The 23,508-nt window shown below is 39.7% G+C and overlaps 1 protein-coding gene across 3 annotated transcripts in view; it reads left to right on the plus strand.

Moving 5' to 3' along the window:
- The window catches only part of OXR1 (oxidation resistance 1), a 461,155-nt gene that overhangs the window by 311,268 nt on the left and 126,379 nt on the right, over positions 1 to 23,508 (plus strand). The window contains exon 1 of one of the 3 annotated variants that reach the window (XM_018058343.1): positions 16,103 to 16,146. The exons of the other annotated variants lie outside the window; for them this stretch is intronic. Within the exon in view, the coding sequence (XP_017913832.1) occupies positions 16,128 to 16,146 (19 nt within the window). The 5' untranslated portion in view covers positions 16,103 to 16,127. Of the gene's footprint in view, positions 1 to 16,102; positions 16,147 to 23,508 lie in introns of those variants that run through there. 3 annotated transcript variants of the gene reach the window in all.

Here is a 23,508-nt window from a genome sequence, read left to right on the forward strand (position 1 = left end):
CCATGTTGCCCAAGGTCTTTTTCCTTTTTTAAAAATATTTTTAATTGGAGGATAATTGCTCTATAATATTTGTCAGTTTCTGTTATACAACACCATGAATCAGATATAAGTATGCATATATCCCCAAGGTCTTGGATTTCCATTTTTCTGTGCAAGTCTCTTCCATTCTCCTGTGTATAGACTAGTTTCTCTCCTTATCCATTAGCTTGTACATGGCTTTGGTCATTATGACCTGAACTAGACTCTAACAAGAAAGTCTTTGAGCTCCAGAATTCACCTCTCAGTTCCAAATTGAGTGTCTGATTATCCAGACATCTGCTCATAGAAGAGCAGTCCTTGTGTCAAGTGTCAGGTAAGACGTCATCATCCAGTCAGCTCAGGGAAAAGGTCATGGGCAACCATATGCCAACATGTATCCACCTCTTCAACAAGAGGAAAGTGTGAAGTTTGGTGATATTTCTAGACATGTCTACCACTTACAGCTGCACCACCTTGAAGTTATTCAAGGACTTCAGACCCAGAATACATATAAAGCATAGAATGTGGTTCCATAATTGTCATCTAAACCTCGTGATAAATAAATCTATTAAAATTGTAGAGCTTAATATATATAATTGAACTACAAAGCAGTATACCAAAAAGCAAACAGAAATACTTTATGGTCCCTCATCTATACTCCATTCACCACCAGGGTTTCATAGTTTTCTAAAAGTCATGTAGTTTGAGTGTCCAAACTGTATATAGAATTTCCTTTTGTTATTCCTTCAAACATGCTTTAGTGTGCGTAAGAATTTCTATACATGTGGGATATACACAAAACATTGCATACCATATATGTGGGTGATTTAATGATTTTTTTTTCAGTTATAAATTTAACAATGCATCTTATTCAACTCTTCCCATTGACTTAAAGATTAACCCTCTGTAAGCTGATCTTCCATGTGGTAATGCTCTTAATGGTCATGTCAAATGGAATATAGGCATTTTGAATTATAGATGGTGCTGATTAATATTTGATATCATTAGTTTAGTAAATTATAATACTAAATACTTGTCAGAACAGGAAGAGTTCTTACTAAGTTTAATTTTAAAGACTTCTCCAAGGTTTCTGCAACTGATTACTTTTAGAGCCAAAATATGTGGATTCCTATTCTCGCTCTTTCTCTCTCCAGTTTATTTACCTATAAGGTTTGTTGTACTTCACAGTCACGAACCACTGAGTTATTTTAAAAACATTGGCTATTAATAACTAAGAACTGTGGAAGAAGAAAACATGGCTATATCAAGACAAGGCCATGGCTATTAATGGCAAAACTTATTTCCTGTGTTCATGGTTTGGTATCATCTTTTAACAGGGAACAAACACAAAATGTATAATTTGCTGCACAATATGCATATTTATGTGAATTTTTAAAAGACTTAGATGCTGCCATCTTTCCCCGTTCTATCGTACTATTGATATCCTCTAAATTAGATACAATATTGTGTTTTAGCTTTTTGTAAATTGCTATGGGTGTTGCTCTTATTAAGAAGACTTACAGCATTAGTAATCATTGCTTTTTGACCTCATCCATTTGTTTTCTGTGGACAGATGTCAAAATTTATGCAGTAACAAAATTCAGTTGCTTTACTGAAGTGTTGGATTACATGTTTTTAAGCCAGGTGCAAAGAGAAGAGTGGAAGAGATTTACTGAATTAAACTGTTTACTGCCATTCCAGTATACAGCTGATGAACAAATGGTTGTACAGCTGTTTGTAAATAACATAGAGGTGGTAGCTACCTTTTGATAATTGTTACATAAGCTTTTCTTGTTTATTCTCAGAGAGTCGTTATTCTGTCTACTACACAAGAGTACCTGCCACGAAGCAACACAAGAAATGTTAATTTTTGCTATTCTTTGTTGTTCAATCGCTCAGTCATGTTTGACTCTTTGTGACCCCATGGACTGCAGCACGCCAGGCTTCCCTGTCCTTCACCATCTCCCGGAGCTTGCTCAAACTCATGTCCATTGAGTCAGCGATGCCATCCAACCATCTCATCTTCTTTTGTCCCCTTCTCCACACATGTCCGTTGAGTCAGCGATGCTATCCAACCATCTTGTCCTCTGTCGTCCCCTTCTCCTCTTGCCTTCAATCTTTCCCAGCATCAGGGTCTATTCTAGTAAGTTGGTTCATTGCGTTAGGTAGCCAAAGTATTGGAGCTTCAGCAGCACTCCTTCCAATTAATATTCAGGATTGATTTCATTTAAGGTTGACTAGTTTGATATCCTTGCAGTCTAAGGGACTCTCAAGAGTCTTCTCCAGCACCACAGTTCAAAAGCATCAGTTCTTCAGCGCTCAGTTTCTTTATAGTTCAACTCTCACATCCATACATGACCACTGGAAAAACCATATCTTTGACTAGATAGACCTTTGTTGGCCAAGTAATGGCTCTGCTTTTGAATATGCTGTCTAGGTTTATCATAGCTTTTCTTCCATTGCTATTCTTAATCCCCCATAAAGAAACTCTCTCTGAATGTTTTTTGCTGTTTAAATAATACATCAAATGACCAATGTCCCAGAAACCAGATGCATATGGAACCTCCCACACTGTGTTTCAACACCTTTTACAAACATACTTTTGGCATTCAGCCTTTAAAGATGAAAAACGTAGAACAGGATTGTTACCTCTGACCTAAACACACATAGTCAAAGCTTTTCTGTTCTCTTTTTTCTCTGCACTTCCTCCGTTCTTAAGGGTATTTACAGCTGTCATATCAACTTACCTATAGGTAGCTAACTCCCCCAAGGGAAACTTGAGTGCTGACCTTTCTGTTAAGCTTAAAGCAGCACACGTCCGTCTGAAGCTGGCAACTGTTCCTAAAAGTCTAAGGGTCTCTGAAAACGTATCCAGGATTCAGATGACCATTTTGGACTCAAGCCATCTCTTCTTCCCTGCTGGTTGCAAGGGCAGCATCATGCTGTCTGCCATGCAGATATGAACATGAGACATCACATGTCTTCTGCACTTGGTAACACACTCCCGAGCCCTCTGTCACTGGTGCTATCCAAGCTCAGGCTCGGCGTGCCCTTGTCTGGACTGTAGGCACAGCCTGCTCTCTCCTGCTTTCCTTCATTCCCTGACTTATATCACCACCTCCAAGAACTCTCTGTTCCCTCTCCTCCATCTCTTCTGCCTTAAGTCAATCCTGCTGCCTCATATCAGTCCTTCTGCTTTGTGGTAAATCAGCCCTTGTCAGCATGCTGGAGGGCTCAGGGAATTTTTTTAAAGCACCTACCATATGGCAGATATTGTACTTAGACATGTTACATATGTTATCTTACTTAATCCCAATTTAATGCCCTGGCAGGTATGTTCTGTCTCTCTTTCGTTACTAGCAAGGCAACTGGGGGATAGAGTTGTGTGTAATTCAGCCAAAGCAGCACAGTAAGCAACAGAGAGAAAATTCAAACTCAGATGTGTCTGATTTCAAAATCCCTAATTTTACAGGTTTACACTGGAGTCCCACCGTTTGATTTTGTATTTAAGGTTCTAAAACAGGTACCATATGAAGGTGCGCCCAAGTTCATGTACTTTAGGGGCAGATCTTCCAGTGACCTACTGACAGACGTATCATTAGGGTTGGTCATCTTGCCAGCGGTTTTCGTAGGCTGCTAAGGACTGCTGTGTGTACTAATTTTTATCAAAGACTTCAGATGTATCAAACATTTGCCTTTGCCGTGGCTTGCAGATTAACTCAGGTCCATTTCTCACATCTAAAGGAAAGAGGGCTGGGAAAGAAGGAAGGAAGAAGAAAGTCATTTGCACAGGTGTGGGTGGCTTTGAGCCATGTGAACTTAGGGTTCTTGTGGAGGTAAATAATTCTAATAAATCTGTTTCTTTTCCATTAGAGATCAGCTCTCAATGACAAGCCCAAACAGGCTTCTCTTCTTTGACCAAAACACCCACAAAGGAAACAGAAACCAGTTTAGCAACTTTGCAAGTGGGTGCAAAAGGATTCCTATAAACAATGGTTCCTATTGTGCAGCTGGGTCCTGTTAGGTTTGGAATGCTGAAGGTTTATATCATCCTACTCTGAACTCTTACTGACAACCTACTGACTTTAGCTCAAACTGATTTTTTGATGCGTCACATTTGTTAGAATTATAATTTTGATGTTTCTTAAAGGTGACTATAATCGTAAAGCCTCCTTTACAGAATGAACTTTGTTCCCTTCTGCCACTATCCTTCACCCTTTCCTTACCAATTACTTTCTTGAAAGGTGAAAAAAGTAATATAACTCAAATTGGGTGATCTTAAGAGCAGGAAGAATGCTCTCTGGAGTCTTAAGAAGCCTTATTGGTCATTAAAAAAGCATCATAACAAACACTATACAAAACAGTTCAGTTGGGCAGCTCTTATTCAAATGACAGCTTTGTTCTTATGTAGATGATGGAACTTATAGAATTTTCATAAAGCTGCAAGAGATGGACTTCACTAATGTAAAGAAATATCCTTTCAACGTTTATTACTTCTTTTGTAGGAAGGAAAATGCAAACAAGATCGAATGCTAAACATGGCTCTTAGATTTTTGTGTAATTGTAAAAGCTAAACATAGCAGAAGTAGACCTTAATTTGAGAATTAAAAATACTGTCTGGTGTTAGTATTGGATCAGTAGTCAAAACTCGACTGTAGTCGACAGTCATATAAAAGTATTGTGTCAGTGTGAAACTGACTAAATTGAAAACCTCACTGTGATTCTATAAAAGAATATCCATATTCATAGGAAATATACATGTGTGTATTTAGGGCCACAAGCAGCTTGCTCTCAAATGGTTCAACAAATATACACATTGTACATCTGTGCGTGTGCTCGTGTGTGTATGTGTGTCAGACAGAGAGGAGGAAAACACAAGTGTAAAACAAATGCGATGGATTATTAGCAGTAGCTGAATCTAGGTAAAGAGCATATGAGAATGTTAGCCCTAAGCAATATTAATTCACACTGCTGAGTAAATGCTGTTCAAATCTAAATTTCCAACTGAGATTATCATAAACTCTAGATCTAGAAATTCAACTGTTTACTAGACATCCACTAGAGTATACCACAGGTATTTCAAAAACAATATTTCCACAGTCGGTTTCATAATTGTTGTCATTGTTGTTTAGCTTGTAATTTGTGTCCAACTTTTTTGTGACCCCAATGGAATGTAGCCCACCAGGCTCCTCTGTCCATGGGATTTCCTAGGAAAGAATACTGGAATGGGTTACCATTTCCTTCTCCAGAGATCAAACCCACGTCTGCTGCATTGGCAGGTGGATTCTTTACCACTGAACCACCTGGAAGCCCTGGTTTTATAATGCCCCTCTTGAAACCTGAGTTTGTCTTTCTTCTCTAGTCCCAAAATCAGTTCTTTCCTCCATCTCCCCAGCCACATCTTTCCCATTAACACAGCTATAATCCCTCAAGAAATCCTAGCACTTCTAACCTGTGAAGTTTTTTCAATTGATTCACTTCTTTCAGCCCCTACTGTCATTATGCTTAGATAGCATCATTGACTCGATGTATATGAATTTGAGCAAACTCTGGGAATTAGTGAAGGACAGGGAAGCCTGGTATGCTATAGTCCATTGGGTCTCAAAGAGTCAGACACGACTTAGCAACTGAACAGCAACACTGTCATTATTCAGCTTCGTATACCACATGGATTGTAATCATCACCTCCTAAAGTCACACTTACATTCAGACTATGTCTCCCTTTGATCTGTCTCCTGTATTTGCGCTAATTTTTAAAGTTCAAGTTGGATCTTACTGATGCTCTCCTTATTGCCCTCTGATTAAAATCTTAATTCTCAGTGTAATTTACAAGGCACATGAAGGCCCTGGTTCGTATTTCTCTAATCTCATATCTCTCCTCCCTCTGCATGCTCTAATTTATCACATCGTCTCCTGTACCCTGCTTCTGTCACACTGGACTTTTTGTGGTTAAAGCTTCCTGCTGAACCCGGTCTTTCCCCCTGTAGTCTGTTTGCCTTGAATATTTTACATTTCTCCTATTCCCAACTACTTTTTCAACACATGATCCTATTTACCTGATTTATTTCTCTCTTTAAATTTCAATGTAGACAACATATCTCTAGCAAAGACTCATGACACACCAAGTCTGAGCAAATAAGTAATTAGAAGCAAATTTAAAATAAAATAACAACAGGATTATTATGAATACATTTTTAAGTCTAGCATAAGTTTATTGCTCTACCTAAAAAATGTACGCATTCAATCAAACGCTGGACATCTGTTATCTGCCCAGCAACGTCTAGTTGGGCCATTGAACTGATGTTTCTTGGTCTCCTACAGTGTTCCAGACATCATTCCAGCTGTGGGGACTCCAGCAGTGAAAATGCTTAGGGGACTATGCAAAAATTATAAAGGTATGCTATCAGTTAGTGATGTGTCATGAAGGAAAAAGCATGTACAGTGTGTTTCCCTGGATACTGGATACTGTGGTGAGAAAAGACCTCTCTAAGGAAGAGCTGTATGAACAGAGACCTAAGTAAAATGATGGAGCAAGTTCAGACCAGTGTCTGGGATGAGCATTCTAGGAAATGAGGAACTGTGAGTATGAAAGCCTTAAGACAGGAGCATGCTTAGTGTGTTCAAACAACAGCAAAGAAGCCTGAGTATGTTAAATTCAGTAAACAGGAGGGGATGATGATGAAAGAATGGTCTTAGGCCAGAAGGCAAGGAGAGTCCCATCTAGTTCAAAGATGTTGCCTTAAGAATTAAGGAACCAGAACTGGGCAAACTCTGGAGAACTGGAACGGTGATGTCAAAAGGTATTTTGCTTAAAAGCGTAAGTATCTCCCTGTTAACCTCAGATTAAAATCCAAATCCTCAGTATAATTTACAAGGCACACAAAGGTTCTTTTTAGTTGGTAGAGCCCAAAGCCTTTGTCCCACATTAAAGTAGCACTGTTGGGCAGACAGCTTGGACATTCCAAATCTCTTCTTTTTGCCCTTTCCCATCCCTGTTCTTGCCTGACTGTCCCAAAATTAACCTAGTCAAATCTATGTTGTTTGTGTGTTTGTTTCCAGCCATTAAATGCTGATACTACTTTTGACCTATAGCAGTGACTTTTGTCAGGAAGTGTAATAGGGTTGTTTTTAAAAATACAATAATAAATTCCAGTTTTTACATCAATTTCCAGCCACATGGTCTGATTAGATCAAATACAGTAGGATTTCAATTTCTACACTACAGACGGTAGACATACATAAAAACAAAAACTAAAAGACCATTCTATTTTTCAAGAGAACTTGTTTCTAAGACTAATCAATAGGACTAATATCTTGAGTTATCTTCTCATATGGTATCTATTCCATTTCTTATCCACTAATCATTTCATCATTTTCCTCTATTATTATCTTGTACTTGATCTTTGCTGTTTCCACTTCTCAAATGCCTGTAATCTTAAAAAAGTGTCTCCTTTTTGTTGAAAAAAAAGTTTTTTCCCTCATATACATAGTCTCTAAAATTTGTAGAAAAAATATAAATAAGTAAGGATAGAAGAGAAACTATAGAGGAAAATCATAGGTAAATGAAATCAGTATGTGTATATATATGTATACATATAGGTATATAATTCATATACAGGGAAATTTTTAATCAGTAGTTATAATTAATAAAGTAAAAAATTTTAATATATACTATTAGGCAGTGTCCACAGCACCACTGAATCAACATTAACTTTGTAAGGTGTAGCTTGGGCTGAGGCAGAAAGAGGAAAGACGGACCTCAACAGAAGTAGGTTACCTTTATTCAGGCAAGGAGGGGTGACAGTCGGCCTAACGACCAGGCTGAGCGCGGATAGGGATCAGGGAGAATCCATATTTATAGGGAGGTTTGTGTAAGCGATAAGGGAAACGTTAATCAGGCAGGATGTTTTGGAAATTCTTTAGTTGAGATGGCATTTGTAGTTGGGCAGGGGGTGATAAGTCTTCCGGGCCGGTGTAGGGGTTGGAAGGTTTCTGGACAGGGGGTGGTAAGTCTTCTGAGCAGGTATAGGGGGTGGAAGGTTTCTGGACAAGGGGTGATAAGTCTCAGATAGATACAACCTGCCTGGAGCATCAGGGCGGGACCTAAAGTTCCCTTTTGTTTTCTCCGAAGTTAGATGATTTAACAAGGGCCTTTGAAACTGTTATTTTCTTTTCTAGGCCCAAAAGACTCCTTCATTCCAGACCCTGAAATCATAAAAAAAATGGGAAAAAGGGTGCCGTATCTCTCTGGCTACTTCCTGCTGGATAGGGGCGACGATTTGGGGTCTGGAATGGAGGATCATCCTAGGGCCCAGGGTCTTCTTTTTCTGAGCTTGGGCTGAGGCTCTCGAGAAGAAGAATGGTCTTGACCTGATCTCGAGAGATGGCCCAAATCCGTTCTTGGAGAAAACTTTGAAAGAGATTGAAGAGACAGGGTCCAAAGAAGAGGAATAGAATGATAAGTACCAGTGGTCCCAGGAAAGGGAGCAACCAAGGGAGGACCTGTTGGAACAGGTTTTGGGGACTGTAAAGGTTTGTAACTCTTTTCTTCGGCGTTCAATTCTGTCTCTAAGTTCTTTGACTCTGCCCTGGACTATGCCTGTTTCATTAACAAAATAGCAGCAATCCTCTCCTAGGAAAAGGCAGATCCCTCCCTTTTCTGCGGTGAGAAGGTCCAGGGCTCGCCTATTTTGTAGGGCCACAGAAGCTAATGAGTTAATTTGTCTTTGAATTGAAATGAAGGACTCCTCTCCCTGCTCCATGTCTTCATTAAGTTCTTGGGACAGCTTGTAGTAGAAATGGGTAGAGGTCGAGATGCCTCCAATCCCAGTGCTTAGGGCTGCTGCTATGCCAGTCCCAATCAGGAGGGGGGCTGTGACAGCTCGTCTTTTCCCGTGGAAAAGTTCCCCTTGGGGGTAGACTGTTTGTTCTACCTCTTCTTCTTTGAGAAATGTTAGGCCCGGGGTCAGGAAGACCAAGATGCAAGGTCCAGGGTGGGGTCCACAGGAGACATGAATATGCATAGGTCCCCCAGAGAATGAAGATTCCCAGAATGGTGCAATTATCGGTAAAGCATCTGCCTGCAGTGCAGGAGACCCAGGTTCGATCCCTGGGTTGGGAAGATCTACTGGGGAAGGAAATGGCAACCCACTCCAGTATCCTTGCCTGGAAAATCTTATGGACAGAGGAGCCTGGTGGACTGCAGTCCATGGGGTCGCAAAGAGTCGGGCACGACTGAGCAACTAACACTAGAGAACCCAAGTGGAACAGAAGGAGGGAGCAGAGTTTGTAAGACCAGTGTAGTTGGGACTAGAGTAGTTAATACAGGTTAGGTTTGAAGAGGCTGAGAGTAGGACATTGTCAGAGACTGGCCCAGTGAGTTGTGTAATTTTTTGTTGGGATGGGGAGGTATAGTTGCCCTGTAACAGCCAGGTTGAGGGTAAGGGAATTGCTGTGTGCGGTGAGGGAGACAGTGACATGCATGTCTAGCACTGGGATGTGTGTTGTGTGCACTGGAAGAATTGGAAGGAAGAGCTGAGAAGGCAGGTAAGGTGTTGGTTGCCAGAGGGAGGTTTTAGGAGAGGCCATAATTGGGAAAGAAGGTCTAGGCGTTTATAAGGCTCAGGGGTCGCCTGTAACCGGGAAATTATGTTCTTTATGATTTGTTCTTGTTTCTTTTCCCAATTTTGATCTAGTACCCTGCCCCCGTGTGAGTACCGCCAATGGGTAATGGGATAGATACATGTTTCTTCCATTTGGCTTATGGCAGCTACTCACAAAACTCCCTCTCTTTTGTACTTTAACAGTGAGTAGGGATTTGGACTTCCCGCCCCTGAGGTTCATGGTGCATGGTTTTGGAGCTGCAGTATAACATGAGCAATGTACATAGGAATAAATGTCAGAGCAGGGGCAGGGAGTAGCCAGAAGGCTGGGGAGTGCAGCGGGGATAAGGAACAGAGGAGTCATGGGGCTGTTACTTAGGCAGCACAGAGGAAATAGCAGCCTAGGAGTAGAACATAGCTAGCGAAGTAGGTGATACCCACGGAAAGACAAAGGGGAGGTGGCCAGTCCTGAGGGGAGACAGTTACTAGGCCTATAGCAAGGATTAAGATTAAGAGTCCTATTATAGTTAGAGAGACAGGGAGAGGCCAGTCAGGGCGAGGGGCAAAAGGCCCCAAATTGGTGGTGGTTTGAATCTGAGAAGGAACAGTGTTCATTAGGATGTAGAATGATGTAGAGAATGAGAGTAAAGAAATCAGTTTAGTCTAGAGTCAGATTGTAGAAGGTTCCCTGGAGCCGCAGTTGAGACACCAGTGTAGTCAGGTCTTTGAGGGAGGTTCCTGTCGGGGTGCTGGTCCAGAGGTCTTGTAGTAGTTGGGTCAGGAACAGCTGTAGGTTGAAGAGTGTCCAGGTTATTCAGTGACTTCTTGGATGGTTGGCAGAGGTTGTCACCGGGTGAATTTTAAGGAGGTGGGTCCTGTGAGGGAGACCTGATAGGGGTCAGTTAAGGAGGGCAGCACAAGGATTGAAGGTGACCCGTTTTAGGCGACAGAGGTGTACCCAGGTGACCTTCTTGAGTTTAGCTGTAGTTGGGATAAGGAGGATGATTTTGAATGGTCCCTGCCACTTTGGGATTAGGTCACCCTGGGGATTATTAAACAGATAGACCATGTCCCCAGTTTGTAAAGGGGCCAGGGAGGCTTGGGGGTCAGGGGCAGGCAAGTTGTGGTTGAGGTATTTCCAGAGGGCATTGCGGCGTTCCGTCAGCAGATGGGAGTGTAAGAAGCTTGATATGGGAGGAGGTTCAGGAGGGCATCCAGGAGGGAGCATGGGCCTTCCATACATCACCTCAAAGGGGCTCAGCCCCAGGGGCTTTCTGGGAAAAGCCCGTATTCTGAGGAGAACAATGGGCAAAAGTTTAGTCCAATCCAGATGTACTTCAAGGGTTAGTTTGGTAAGGGTTTCTTTGATTGTTCTATTCTTCCTTTCTGCCTTTCCTGAGGACTGGGGATGGTATGGAATGTGAAATTTCCAGGGTATCTGTATGAATTGGACAAGTTGTTGGGTGATCTTGGATATAAATTCTGGGCCATTATCAGACTGTAGGGATGAAGGCAGGCCAAACCTGGGGATAATTTCTGTGAGGAAGATTTGGGCCACGGTGTGGGCTCTTTTGTTTGTAGTGGGAAATGCTTCTACCCATCCCGAAAAGGTGTCCACAAGGACCAGGAGGTATCTGTCTCTCCAGACCGGGGGCATATGAGTAAAGTCTATCTGCCAATCCTGTGCTGGGAGGCTGCCTCACACTTGGGGGGTTGGAAAGAATGTCGGTTTAAGGTTGGAACTGGGATTAGTACGTTGACATGTTTGACAGGAGTGGGTAAGGTTATCTAAATATTATTGGTCAGCATTGGATATGGGGAAGTGGTTACGGAGGAACTGTTGGAGTGTCTTGGATGTGGGATGAAAAAGTGAGTGTAGATAAGAGAGGATTTCCCTGGTGGTGGGAGGGTCGGGAGGAGTCAGAGCTAAGATGACAGGGGACTGGAGGGAAGGATGGGACAGTGCCATCTCCTGCATTGTTGTAGGCTGATATGAGACTTCCCTTTTGGTGTCCCCTTCAGTGGAGGATGGCAGCTTTGTTTGGTAAGAGTACTGCCTCTAGAAGTTTGTGGATCAGGTCTGAATTAATAGTAGGGAATCCCTTTTGGGTTAGGAAACCTCTTTCTCTCCATATTAGGAAGTATGTTATAGGCATATTTGGAGTCTGTGTGGATGTTAACCCTTAGATTTTTAGCCAGAGTTAAAGCTCTGGTGAGAGCTATCAGTTCTGTCTGTTGGGAGGTGGTGGGAGGTAGCAGAGATGAAGCTTCCATTGTCTGGGTCCTGTGATTGTGATGAAGGTCCCCCTGGATGATGGCACATCCTGCCGCAAAGGGTGGGGATTTTTGAGAGCTGCCATCAACGAACCAGTGTGGGGTGTCTGGGTCTAGGATGGGCTGATCTGTTAAATGCTGGAAGGGGTTTTGGGTAAGACCTACTGTTAGGCTGCAGCTATGTAGGAGGGGGCCTGTTGTAGAGGATGTGGGTAATAAGCTGGCAGGGTTAAGGGGAGAGCAGGGGGAGAATGAGAGCTGAGGGTCGAGGAGAAAGGCATGTAGGACCTGTACCCTGGAAGGGGGAAGGGAGAGGAAAGCCCGATGTGATAGTAAGTCTCGGAAAGTGTGTGGAGAACAGACTGTTGAAGGGGCATGTCTAGAGAGTTTCTTTGTTTCAGGTACGAGGGCTCCGATAGCAGCCATGGCCTGTATACAGGGAGGCCACCTCTTGGTCACCATGTGCAGCTGTTTTGATAGATGCCCAGAGAAAACCATTATTCAGAAAGATGTATGCATCCCAGTGTTCATAGCAGCACTATTTATAATAGCCAAGACAGATACAACCTAAATGTCCATTGACAGATGAATCTGTAAAGAAGATGTGGTATATAATGGAATATTACTCAATCATAAAAAAGAAATAATACCATTTGCAGCAACATAGATGGACCTAGAACTATCATATTGAGTGAAATAAGTCAGAAAAACAAATACCATACAAATCACTTACATACAAATGAACTTATTTACAAAACAAAAATAGATTCACAGACATAGAAAACAAACATGGTTACCACAAGCCAAAAGGGGTTGGGAGGAGACATAAATTGAGAGTTTGGGATTAACATATATACATCACTGTATTTAAAATGGATAAACTACATAGGGAACAATATTTACTATCTTATAATAACCTATCATGGAAAAGTATCTGAAAAAGAATATATATACATATATGTATGTATGTGTGTGTAAATATATAGCTGAGTCACTTTGCTATATACCTGAAACTAACACAACTTTGTAAATCAGCTATACTTCAACAACAAAAAAATAAGGAAAACAGTCACATTATTATAATGAACAATAACGTACACAAAATTTTATATGCTAACACATTGTGTTAGAATTCAAATAAGAGAGCTGTAAAGACACACACATATCAACCACACTTGTGAATTAGCCATATGAAAAGTACCTGTGTAAACAAGTATCTGCATCTATATGTCATATCTATACAAGATACGTGTTTCTCAGTATGTCATCATTTGCTCTTTCTGATTTGCTTACATTAGGAATCTGGTAAGAGCTAGACTCTGTGGTTACCCACTGTTCTTACCACAATAAAATTGGAAAAATACTTTCAATAAAAATTAAGTCTCATTATCATGAATTAATCAAACCATATGATGTAACAGATATAAGGCAAATCAATGAAAAAGTAAACTTAAGAAATACATTTTGAAAAACTAGAAGAATAATCTAGAATGAAAACTGAAGTTGATATAGAAGCAGTAGCATTCCTGACCACAGCACTAAAAATATTTTAAAATCAGAGCTTCTTAGCAACCTGGATCCTAAAGGTGATAGAGAGATAAGGGAAAGCAGTGCTCAAGAGCCAGTGTTTTTTTACTGGAAACTATCTTGCTCAGATGCATAATGGACAGTTCTAAGCACAATTGAAAAATTAATTTGGTCTTACAAAACCTTGAAAGAACTACACTTAGCTGACAAGTGAGTCAGATCTAGTTCCTATCAGATTCCTAGTGAAAATGAATAAGAAAGAGCAAATGGCAAAATACTGGGAAATATGTATCTTGTATAGGTATGAAATGTGTAATAAATATGTATACTTGTTTATACAAGTAATTTTCATATGTCCAGTTTACAAGTATGTTTGATATGTGTGTATGTCTTTATATCTCTATAATTTGAATTCAAACACAGTGAAGATATGGATAGCATTACTGTCTGTGTGATATGTAAATATATAAAAGCCCCCGTTTTACATTTTCTGCAGATATTGAGAAACATGTTTATGTTTTGTCTACGGTTTTGTGTGTGTCTCTCTCTTTTTGTGTTTGAGTTTATTTTTCTAATATAAAGTCTTGCTTCAAAAAAAGAAAGCCAGTTCATTCCTGTATTCTGCCTGCTTTTGTTGTTTGCCAGGAGTCTGCAGCTATGTTAAATTATACAAAGATGAACATTAGAGCAACTTCAAAACCCATCTTTCCTCTCTTTTGGCTTACCATATAAAGCTGCAAGGAAACATTCTGTCATTAATTTTCTATACATACCTAACTCTGCAAAACTTTGAGAATAAGCAGCGTCTCCCAGAGTGCTTGTGTGTGTAACTAGAGAATATTAGTTGAAGCACGTCATCAGTGATAAAGCCTTACCTGCGTGTGAGGCATTGTTAGCATTAGCATTGCTCTAACACAGTAGAATGGTATCTAGGACTGAAAGAAGCCAGTCATGTCATTAAGGAATGGAATGGAAATTAATAGCTATTAAAACACTTATAGCTGAGTGTTGGGAACTTTACCAGAAGCTTCACATAGTTTGTCTTACTACTTAATAGCATTTGTAGGGAATATTGCTGGAACTCTTAAAAAGGCCAAATAATTTGTGGTGGTTACAAAGGTAGCTCCATAGAAGATTAGCTATCATACCTTTTCATTTGAGAACAAATCATATTGCCAGTGCAGACCATTTCCCTCTAAAATTGTGTTGGTTTGGTCAGGTACTTTACTTACTGATGGGTAGCCTGTTACGGAACTGTCAGAACTCAGCAAATGCCATAAGTTCTATATTGCATGCAAAATCATGGTCTTACTATATTACATAGAAATGACAATGTTGTGAATTGGTGGTATTCATGAACTCCGTTGTCTTTATAATCATTGCATGTTCATTACAATGTACTAACTCTGCAGACAGTTTTCAGTGACATGTAGATCTCTTTTAACTTGCCCCTGAAACCCACCTATTGTGGCAGACAGTAGACCTTGGATCTTTATCTACTAAGGTGACATTTTCACTATCTGATGATTGTCATCCCTACCTGTCAAATAAAGTACAGTATTATCATATATTTATATCCCAGTGAGCTGCCATTGAAGAATTTCATGAAAAATATAAGGGAAATATAAGGGAAACACCCACCGAAACCTTCTCTAGATTAAGTACATGGACAGGGAGTCTATAGAGCAGGCAGTGGATGGTGCCATCTGTTTTTAAAGGATAACACAGAATGCGAATCAAAGAGGGGTTAGGGGCAGGTAGGAAAGGGGATTATTATGACTCTTATCCATTCATCCAGTTGCTAAGTTGCAGAACTGTTACTGGTATGATGTACTCTCTCCTTGTCCCATTAGGGAGAAAATACAGAAGGAAATAACTGTAATTCAAAGCAATGTGTACTATATCATGACAATGCAGATGGAGGTTCTGGAGGAAAAAAAAAGAATCACACTTATGTTTGGATTATTAGCTCATCAACTAATAACATATTTAAATATTTGTAAAGGTATAATTATTGGGGCTTTCCTGGTGGTTCAGTGGTGAAGAATCTGCCTGCCAATGCAGGAAACGCGGGTTTGATCCATGGGTCAGGAAGATCCCCTGGAGAAGGAAATGGTAACCCACTCCAGTATTCTTGGCTGGGAAATCTTATGGACCAAGGAGTCTGTTGGGCTACAGTTCATGGAGGTTGCAAAAGAGTCGAACATGACTTAGTCACTAAACAACAGCAAGGGTATAAAACACCAACCAGGTTAGGACCCAGCCTTATCAGATCTGCTGAATATCAGTGCTGTTAAGACTAAATAACAGAGATTTGCTGAAGGCAGCTGTGCATTGATTTACTTTAAGATAAGAAAGAGTACAGAAGTTAGATACTGAGTTCTGTTCTCTCACTCTTTGAGAGACTTTAGAGGATCCACTTAGTAACTTGCTAGGCAGAGCATACTGGCACTGTTTCCAGAGTGTTCAGTGAACCAAGAATGAGGCTGCAGTCAGAAAGCCTGCAGTGGGTTTCCTGTGTGCAGAAACCTCTGAATCTGAGTCTCGCACACTGCCACCAGAGGTCAGGGCCTGGAGGAGAGGGCAGTCTCTCCCAGGAAGGAAGTGTTGTATTACCCGAGGAAGCACAGGAACCAAAATCCTGTCCTCTCTTCCTGAGAGCAGCTCACTGCTGACTGAGTAGGGTTTGAAGGGAGGACCTCAGAAATGTTCTGCCCACGCAAAGGTATGTGTGCGTCCTCTCAGCTTTAAACCAGTCATTTTAGAAGGTCAAAGAAGGATGACTTTGTTCTATTATCCAAATCCAGATGAGCCCTGCGGTTCTATTGGCTGCTACCTCCAGAAAGGGAATGTTTGCTGGGAGTGCCCAGGAGGGAGTGACTCTGTTGAATACTAATCTAAATAGAGGATGTAAAGAAAGACTTTCTGTGCATGTTCATTATTTGTGATTTTCTGTAGGTGCGGGGAGGCACTCCCAGAAATAGATTCAAACATAGTGATTTTAAGTCTGTTTTCATGTACAGTGCCCATTTGTATATGTCATTGGTGGTTTTTTTGGTTTTTTTAGTGCATTCACAGGAAGTCATTTGTCAGTAAGATTTCCATATTACTTTCTCTTGCCCCAAACTGACAGATTGTGCACAGCTAGGGTAATGATAGTGATTAAGTCACAGGCTTATGCTTTTATCACCACTGTGCTCTGGGTTTCAGAGTGGTATGCATTTCCTTAGATTCTCCTAACCATTCTCTTAAAAGTTTGCTTAAATGCCTTTGTTTTTCTTTAGTATGTTATTTCAAGTCCTCTAGGCTCCACCGAAATGTGGAGGGAAATTGATAGGTTTTTGGTTTTTTTAAGTTTTGGTCAGACAAGTCAAAATAACTTTATTATTGACGGGTTGGCCTATGCTTCTCAATGGAAGGAACAAAGACCTAAAAAGAGCTGAGGCACGTGAGTAACCTCTTTGTTTTTACTGGCATGCAGCAGATGGAATTCATTATTGACTTTTAAAAATGAAATTGTTCTGCATTATTTTTATTTTTTCTTTTGAAAAGAAGTAAATACTATTACCAGGTTAGTTTTTCTTCAATCACAAACAACTGTGTAACAATATCAGAGTATAGAATATAGTTTACCACTTAGTCATGAAGTTTAATAATGCTGTGGAATATGCCCTTTCAAATTAGTGATAAATTTATGAGCATAATGCCCAGTTAAAATGTTGAATGTTTTTCCTTTTATTTGGTTAATTTAAAGCAATAATTTCACAATACAGGGTAAATTATTTAATATCTTTGCAGAAAAATAAATGTTTTTAATTAGAAATAATCTAATTTCATTTTTCCAATTCAGCACACAGATTCAGTGCTGGTAATCATAATATCAATAATATGCAAAATGCCCAAGTTAGATATTTAGATGATTGGTTTTAGCCCAAACAACTTTTCATTTTAATCACAGAATCTAAAACTTTTAAGTCATCAAGCAGGTTGATAACCAGTCATAGCAAAATGTAATTTCCAAGCAACACCCAGTGTTTAAACAGTTATATTCAGCTCAAATTTGAGAGGTATCCAAAGTGTCTAAGTTTTCAATCTTTGAGATTTAAAAAATATACAAGAATGGAAAAATCTTTAGACTATAGATGTTACAAAAGTGTGTGAAGCCCTTTTTCAAAGCTGTTGTTTTTAAGAATCATTTCACCTACAGCCCAGCGATTTTATTTTATGATTAGGAGATCCGTGCCCACAGGATTCTGGCCACTCCTGAGTTTCAGTGAAGCTCTGGGTTGCGTTGGACCCTGCCTACCTGTCCTCCAAGCCATCCTCCCCTCCCCCAGTTGCCTCCTCCTCTTTATTCCTCTCTTCCTCCCTCCTATATATCATATCCCCCTGGCAGTTACACACCTAGGCATCTTTGTTGCACAAGCAGATTTGTTTTCTCCAACCAGTGGCCATCATTGTAAGACTGAAAGACAGCAATTAATATTTTATACGTAGCACTTAGCCTCTTCACCTAGATTACGCATTTTGCTTTTTTATACCCATCCAAAGGCACTTAATAAATGTTTATTGATTGTCTAGTTAGATTGTATTATGACTGATTTTGAGAATTTCCATACCCTCTGCTGTTACCAGCACTATATTTCCTGGCTTCTAAGACATACCTTTTTTCACATTTTAACGTTTTAAAATCTGAAAGTATCTTATGCTCAGTGGTGTGTCATGGTTTAATTGACAGGATTTTGCCTTTTTCTCTCTCAGTGGTGCATCTTATAATCAATGCAATCTTGATGAAATATGTGAGTAAAAACTTTAGATAAATACATTACTTGTATTATATGCTAAATGCTATGAATTTCACATTTAAACTCTGTAATAGTATTCTCTTTCTGTTACCTCGCTTATCCATGACTCGGGTCACTTCTCACTACTTTCCTCCACTCTTAATTCCTTTGCACTGTGGTTCTACTTGTTCTTGGACCAACTGCCTTGACTGAAAACATCTGGAGGATATTCCCAGAATTTTATTAGTAAGATAATTACCAATATTTAACAGTACTGGTGTGGTTCAAGTTATGGTTCTACTCATTTAAACTATGTGTACTTAGTGATTAATAATTGTTCTCAGAGTTTCAAATTACATATTCAAAGAATAGAAATCATATGAATAAGTTCTTCATCATGAGATTGTTAGGACAATTTGTAAAAAATATTGGACCAGTAAAAGATTGACTATGAAATGTGTATGGACAGCACTTGATAAACTATGAAGTACTGTTCAACTATCAGTTGTAGCATCGACATTAAAACATCAGACTTTTGGGGGAGGAAAGAAGAAGAAATTATAAAATTCATCCCAAATTAAAGAGAGTAAATTCTGCATTTTAATTATCACTGGAAATAATGATGTGACCCATTAACTCATTGACTAAATTGTAAGGAGAACTGTGAAATCTCTCTTCAGAGAACTTCCAACTTTCGAGTCCAAAGCTGTCTTGAATCCCAATGCTGGATGCATGCCAGTCTCTGAAAGCTTGTATGCTTTATTGAATTAGCAGAACCACAACACCTCTGTGGCATTAAAAATAAAAGATGTTACTTAGATTCCCCAATTCCTTTCCTATCTTTGTTCCTTCCATTTAAGAGTCATATCGATCTGTAAATTACAGTAAGACTTTGGAAAAATAACATAAGGGTGTTTAACAGTGTATTTTGGAATCATTATATGACAAAGTTTTATCTAACGGAGGAAAACATGGTGGAATGGAGTAGTGGGGAGATTGCCAGAAATTATTGTTCTTACTGTGTTTGAATTGATCGCTTGGTCTGGTTGAAGCAACCAAAACTTATTGTCTATTTATTGGGTCCCCAATGTTATTTATTTACCAACCCCTGTTATACATAAAGACTTAAACAGAATTGGCACATGAACATACATTTTAGTAGAGTCTTATTTCCCACAGAAAGTTATGGTGTAAGTTAATGCCCAGTGGGAAAAAGTTCTGTAAGTAATAATACTCCCTGGTCCCAGATATTCACAAAAGAGAAATGACACAAAATTGATTGAATCAAATCAGATCAGTCACATAGTTATTTTCATCATCAGGACTCTTTTTCTGCCATCAAGAAGATTTCAGATATTTTCAGCTTGAAATTTCATCTTGCAGTTTGCCAATGAAAAATGAATTATACAGAAGAACATAGAAACCAAAAGTGCTTTTTAAAAAAAGCTGGTAGGATATTTGTATGTATTTGAGCATTCTTTAATACTTACATTTCATTGTATTGGCTTTCACAGTTTCAAGAAAATAAAATAACAATAAAAAATAAATATCATTGCTGTATCTTCAAAATACAGGATACTTCCATGTCAGTTAAAATGGTATTGTTGAATATAAATCTCATTGCTATAGTAAGTATAAAACAATTTTTTTTGGAAGAGAAATATGCTTTGTGCATGTGTTGCTTTTGAAGATAGGGATACTTTCAAGAGCTAGAGTAAAAAGGAAAAAAATACTATATTAAAGACGTGTGCAGGTGAAAAGGGGAACTGAAGGAGAGGGAATTGTGGTCATTTAAAAATCCTGTTTAACTCCTACACTTAAGCTTCCAGTGGAGAGTCTATCATTATCCCATTTCAGTCACTTTATTTTCAAAAGCCAAAAGTTTTTTACTGCGAACATTTTCTCATCTAATAATATATTGGGGGTTAATATACTTCCCATCTCAATTTATTAATAGTTAACAGCTAACACTTATATTGGACAGACTTAGTATTAAGTACTATATAAAGTGCTTTACCCATATTAATTCATTAACATGTTAACACATTTTAGCAAAGTTATATAAATCATGCATCAAGCAGGTATTAACTCCTGGAAGTTCATGGAAGCACATTTTTCTAGTTGTTCAGACCAGAGACACTGCTACATTTTTAAGACTCTTCTTTTACCTCTTCTGCTCTGATCATCCCTGAGATTCAGCTGGCTCTATTCTCAAAATAAACCCAGAATCTGCCCAGCTCTTAGCCACCTGTGCTGCTCCCTTCTGGGTCCAAACACCTTAATCTTTCAGCTGCGTTATGGCGACAGCCTCCTGACTGGTCCCCCTGCCTCTGCTGCTTTCCGCACCACCCCTCTACCCGTCAGCTTTCCGGAACACAGGTGGAGGTATGTGGTACCAGGAATCTCGTTGTGTGAATCTCATCGTCTCTCTCCTATGCCCAAACCTCCTTAGGGGCTCCTGTCTCTCAGAGTGAAAGCCAAGCTGAAGTTCTCATCACGGTGCACAGAGTCTTAACTGGTCATCCCCACCTGAGTGCGCACACACACAGCGCTTGTTTCCTTCAGTGCCCGCTGCATCCCAGTTACCTGCGCTCTTCCTTGAAACCACCAGACATGTTTGTTTCTTTCACACGGCTTTTTCGATCGCTGTCCCCTCTGTCTTGGAGATGCCCAGGTGGCTCAGTGGTAGAGAATCCACCTGCCAGTGCAGGAAAGGTGGAAGATGCAGGTTGATCCCTGGGCCAGAAAGATTTCCTGGAAGACAAAATGGCAACCCACTCCAGTGGAAAATCCCACAGATTAAGGAGCCTGGCAGGGTACAGTCTATAGAGTGTCAAAGAGTTGGAGAAGTCTGAGCCTTGAAAGCTCTTCCTATACAGGCTCATGTAGCCAGCTCCCTCATGTTCTTTAGCCTTTTTTCAGGAGTTATAACTTTTCAATGTGACTTTCCCTGGCCACCTTATCTAAAACTTAAAACCCTCCAGCCCCACCACATTTCATACCTTTCTTCTCTGTTTTTTTTTTTTTTCTCCTTTAGCACTTATCAGTAACAAATATATGTGTGTTGATATTTATCTTGCTAACTGGAATGCAAACCCTATGAAGAAGAATTTTTTTGTCTTTTTTTTTTCATATTCTTTCTCTTATACCAAGAACAAAGTCTAGTGTGTAATGATATATCTTCAAATATTTGTTGACTGTATCCTCAGATATCAACCCTGTTCATGAGATATAATTATTACCCCCATATTATAAACAAGAAAGTGAAATCGTAGAATGATTAAGAAAATGCCTGAAGTCAAGCAAGCTAAGGGTCAGAATCGGGATTCAATTCCAAGACTTGATTTTGGAGTCTATGTTCAAACCACTCCTTGTTTAAGTCACTGAGTAGATCAATTGGAAAAATAGTACTATATATAGATTCAACTATTCTCTGGGATTTTCTGCAATATGTTTTTCTTCCGGTTAAGTGGAAAATTGAGAGTTGCCTGACCTGGCACAGCCAAACATAACAAAGCCTCTTTCCTCCATCTCTCTTTGATTTTTTTTTTTTCCTTAAAAGAAGGTGTGAGTTTTTAACATGGAGAAGTGTACAAACAAATGACCCCAATCCCACTCATGTTTACATTCTAGTAGTAATAATAGAGTAGCATATGGGCAATGTTAAAAACAAAAAAGCAATGCTCTGGAAAAATACAAAATGAAAGCATTTATTGAACATCTACTGTGTTCTGTAAAAAAAGTGCTAGAGCTCTGTATTTGGTAAGACAAGTAGAATTTAATGAGAAGGACAGACATATATGTAGACAGTTATAATTATGCATTTCGTAGAATGTCATGGTCGGGTTATGTCTCCTTCTGAACTGGAATTTAGATGAAACAGCAAATAGAGATCTGCTGACAGCTGAAAGCGGGGCCTTGGAGAGTTGTGGGGCAGGTGTGTAAATAGTGAGTGTGTGCATGTATGCTAAGTCACTTCAGTTGTGTCGAACTCTTTGCAACCTCATGGACTGTAGCCCATCAGCCCTCTCTGTCCATGGGATTCTCCAGGCAAGAATACTGGAGTGGGTTGCTGTGCTTTCCTCCAGGGGATCGTCCAGACCCAGGGATCAAACCCTCTTCGCTTCCATCCCCTGCCTTGGCAGGTGAGTTCTTTACCACTAGCGCCACCTGGGAGTGAACGGGGATTACATATCTCAAGAGTCAGGAAACTTTATGAAAGAGGAGGTTGGGGAATGCCAACAGTAAATGTGACACGTCACAGTTTGCTTTAGATGACTGGACTAAGTGAGACAGACTACTTTAAAACAGCGTTACATATGCTGCTAAATAGAAATTACAGGCAAACCAGTTATCTGAAGGTTGTGTAAATACATACTGAATTTAATTAGTAAAAGGATATCATTACTTATCTAAATGCATCATTTGGAAAATTACCAATTGCATGTCCTTCCCTACCCACCTTGCTCCTCTGGGAAATCAGGTTTCCAGCTGATCATTTCTTTAATTTGACAAGGTCACTGTGAACTTCTGACTGTCATCCAAAGTGTTGGCAGTCCGATCTAGCTTAGTGACAGACTGCTAAGTTGTTACTCAGGTTGTCTGTAAAAAGGACACTGTGCCCTTCCATGGTGTTGATTTCTCCATAAACAAGTGAAAAACAGGTAAGATATTTAAATAGTGTTAGGAAGAAAATATTAATAATAGGAAAAATATAGAGTTATGTGATCACATGAGACTGTAGTAGGGTGGGGAAGCAGTGGGATTAGCTTGGATAATGATGGGGGGCATCTCTGAGAAGGTGTCATTAGAGTTGAAACCCATATGATGAGAAGCCATATGCTGACCAGGTAGAGAGATTGTAAATATAAAGGTTGGAAGATGAAAACAAACTTGGTTTGTTCACAGACAGAAAAAGTACAACTGGACAGAGTAGTAATAGTCCAGGATGAGGTCTCCGAGTCAGCCAGTGACATAATGTACACTCATAATTGATGTTCGTTTATGCCTAAGAGCATTAGAATTGTTTTTCTTCTTTAAGTGTGTCTCGAGTATAAATCTACTACTATTTCTATCAGTAGTAGAAAATAACTGGAATTTTCTCTGCACTGCGTCATTTGCAAAAACCTTTACATGCATTCTCATTTTACTCAAAATTCCTTAACATCCTTATGAAGTGTGTGTGTGTGTGTTTGTCGCTCAGTCGTGTCTGACTCTTAGCGACCCCATGGGTGCAGCCCACCAGGCTCCTCTGTCCATGGTATTTCCCAGGCAAGAATACTAGAGTGGGTTGCTATTTCCTT

The sequence above is a fragment of the Capra hircus genome, chromosome 14 (genome assembly GCF_001704415.2).
Source record: "Capra hircus breed San Clemente chromosome 14, ASM170441v1, whole genome shotgun sequence".
In the NCBI taxonomy this organism is placed as follows: Eukaryota; Metazoa; Chordata; class Mammalia; order Artiodactyla; family Bovidae; genus Capra; species Capra hircus.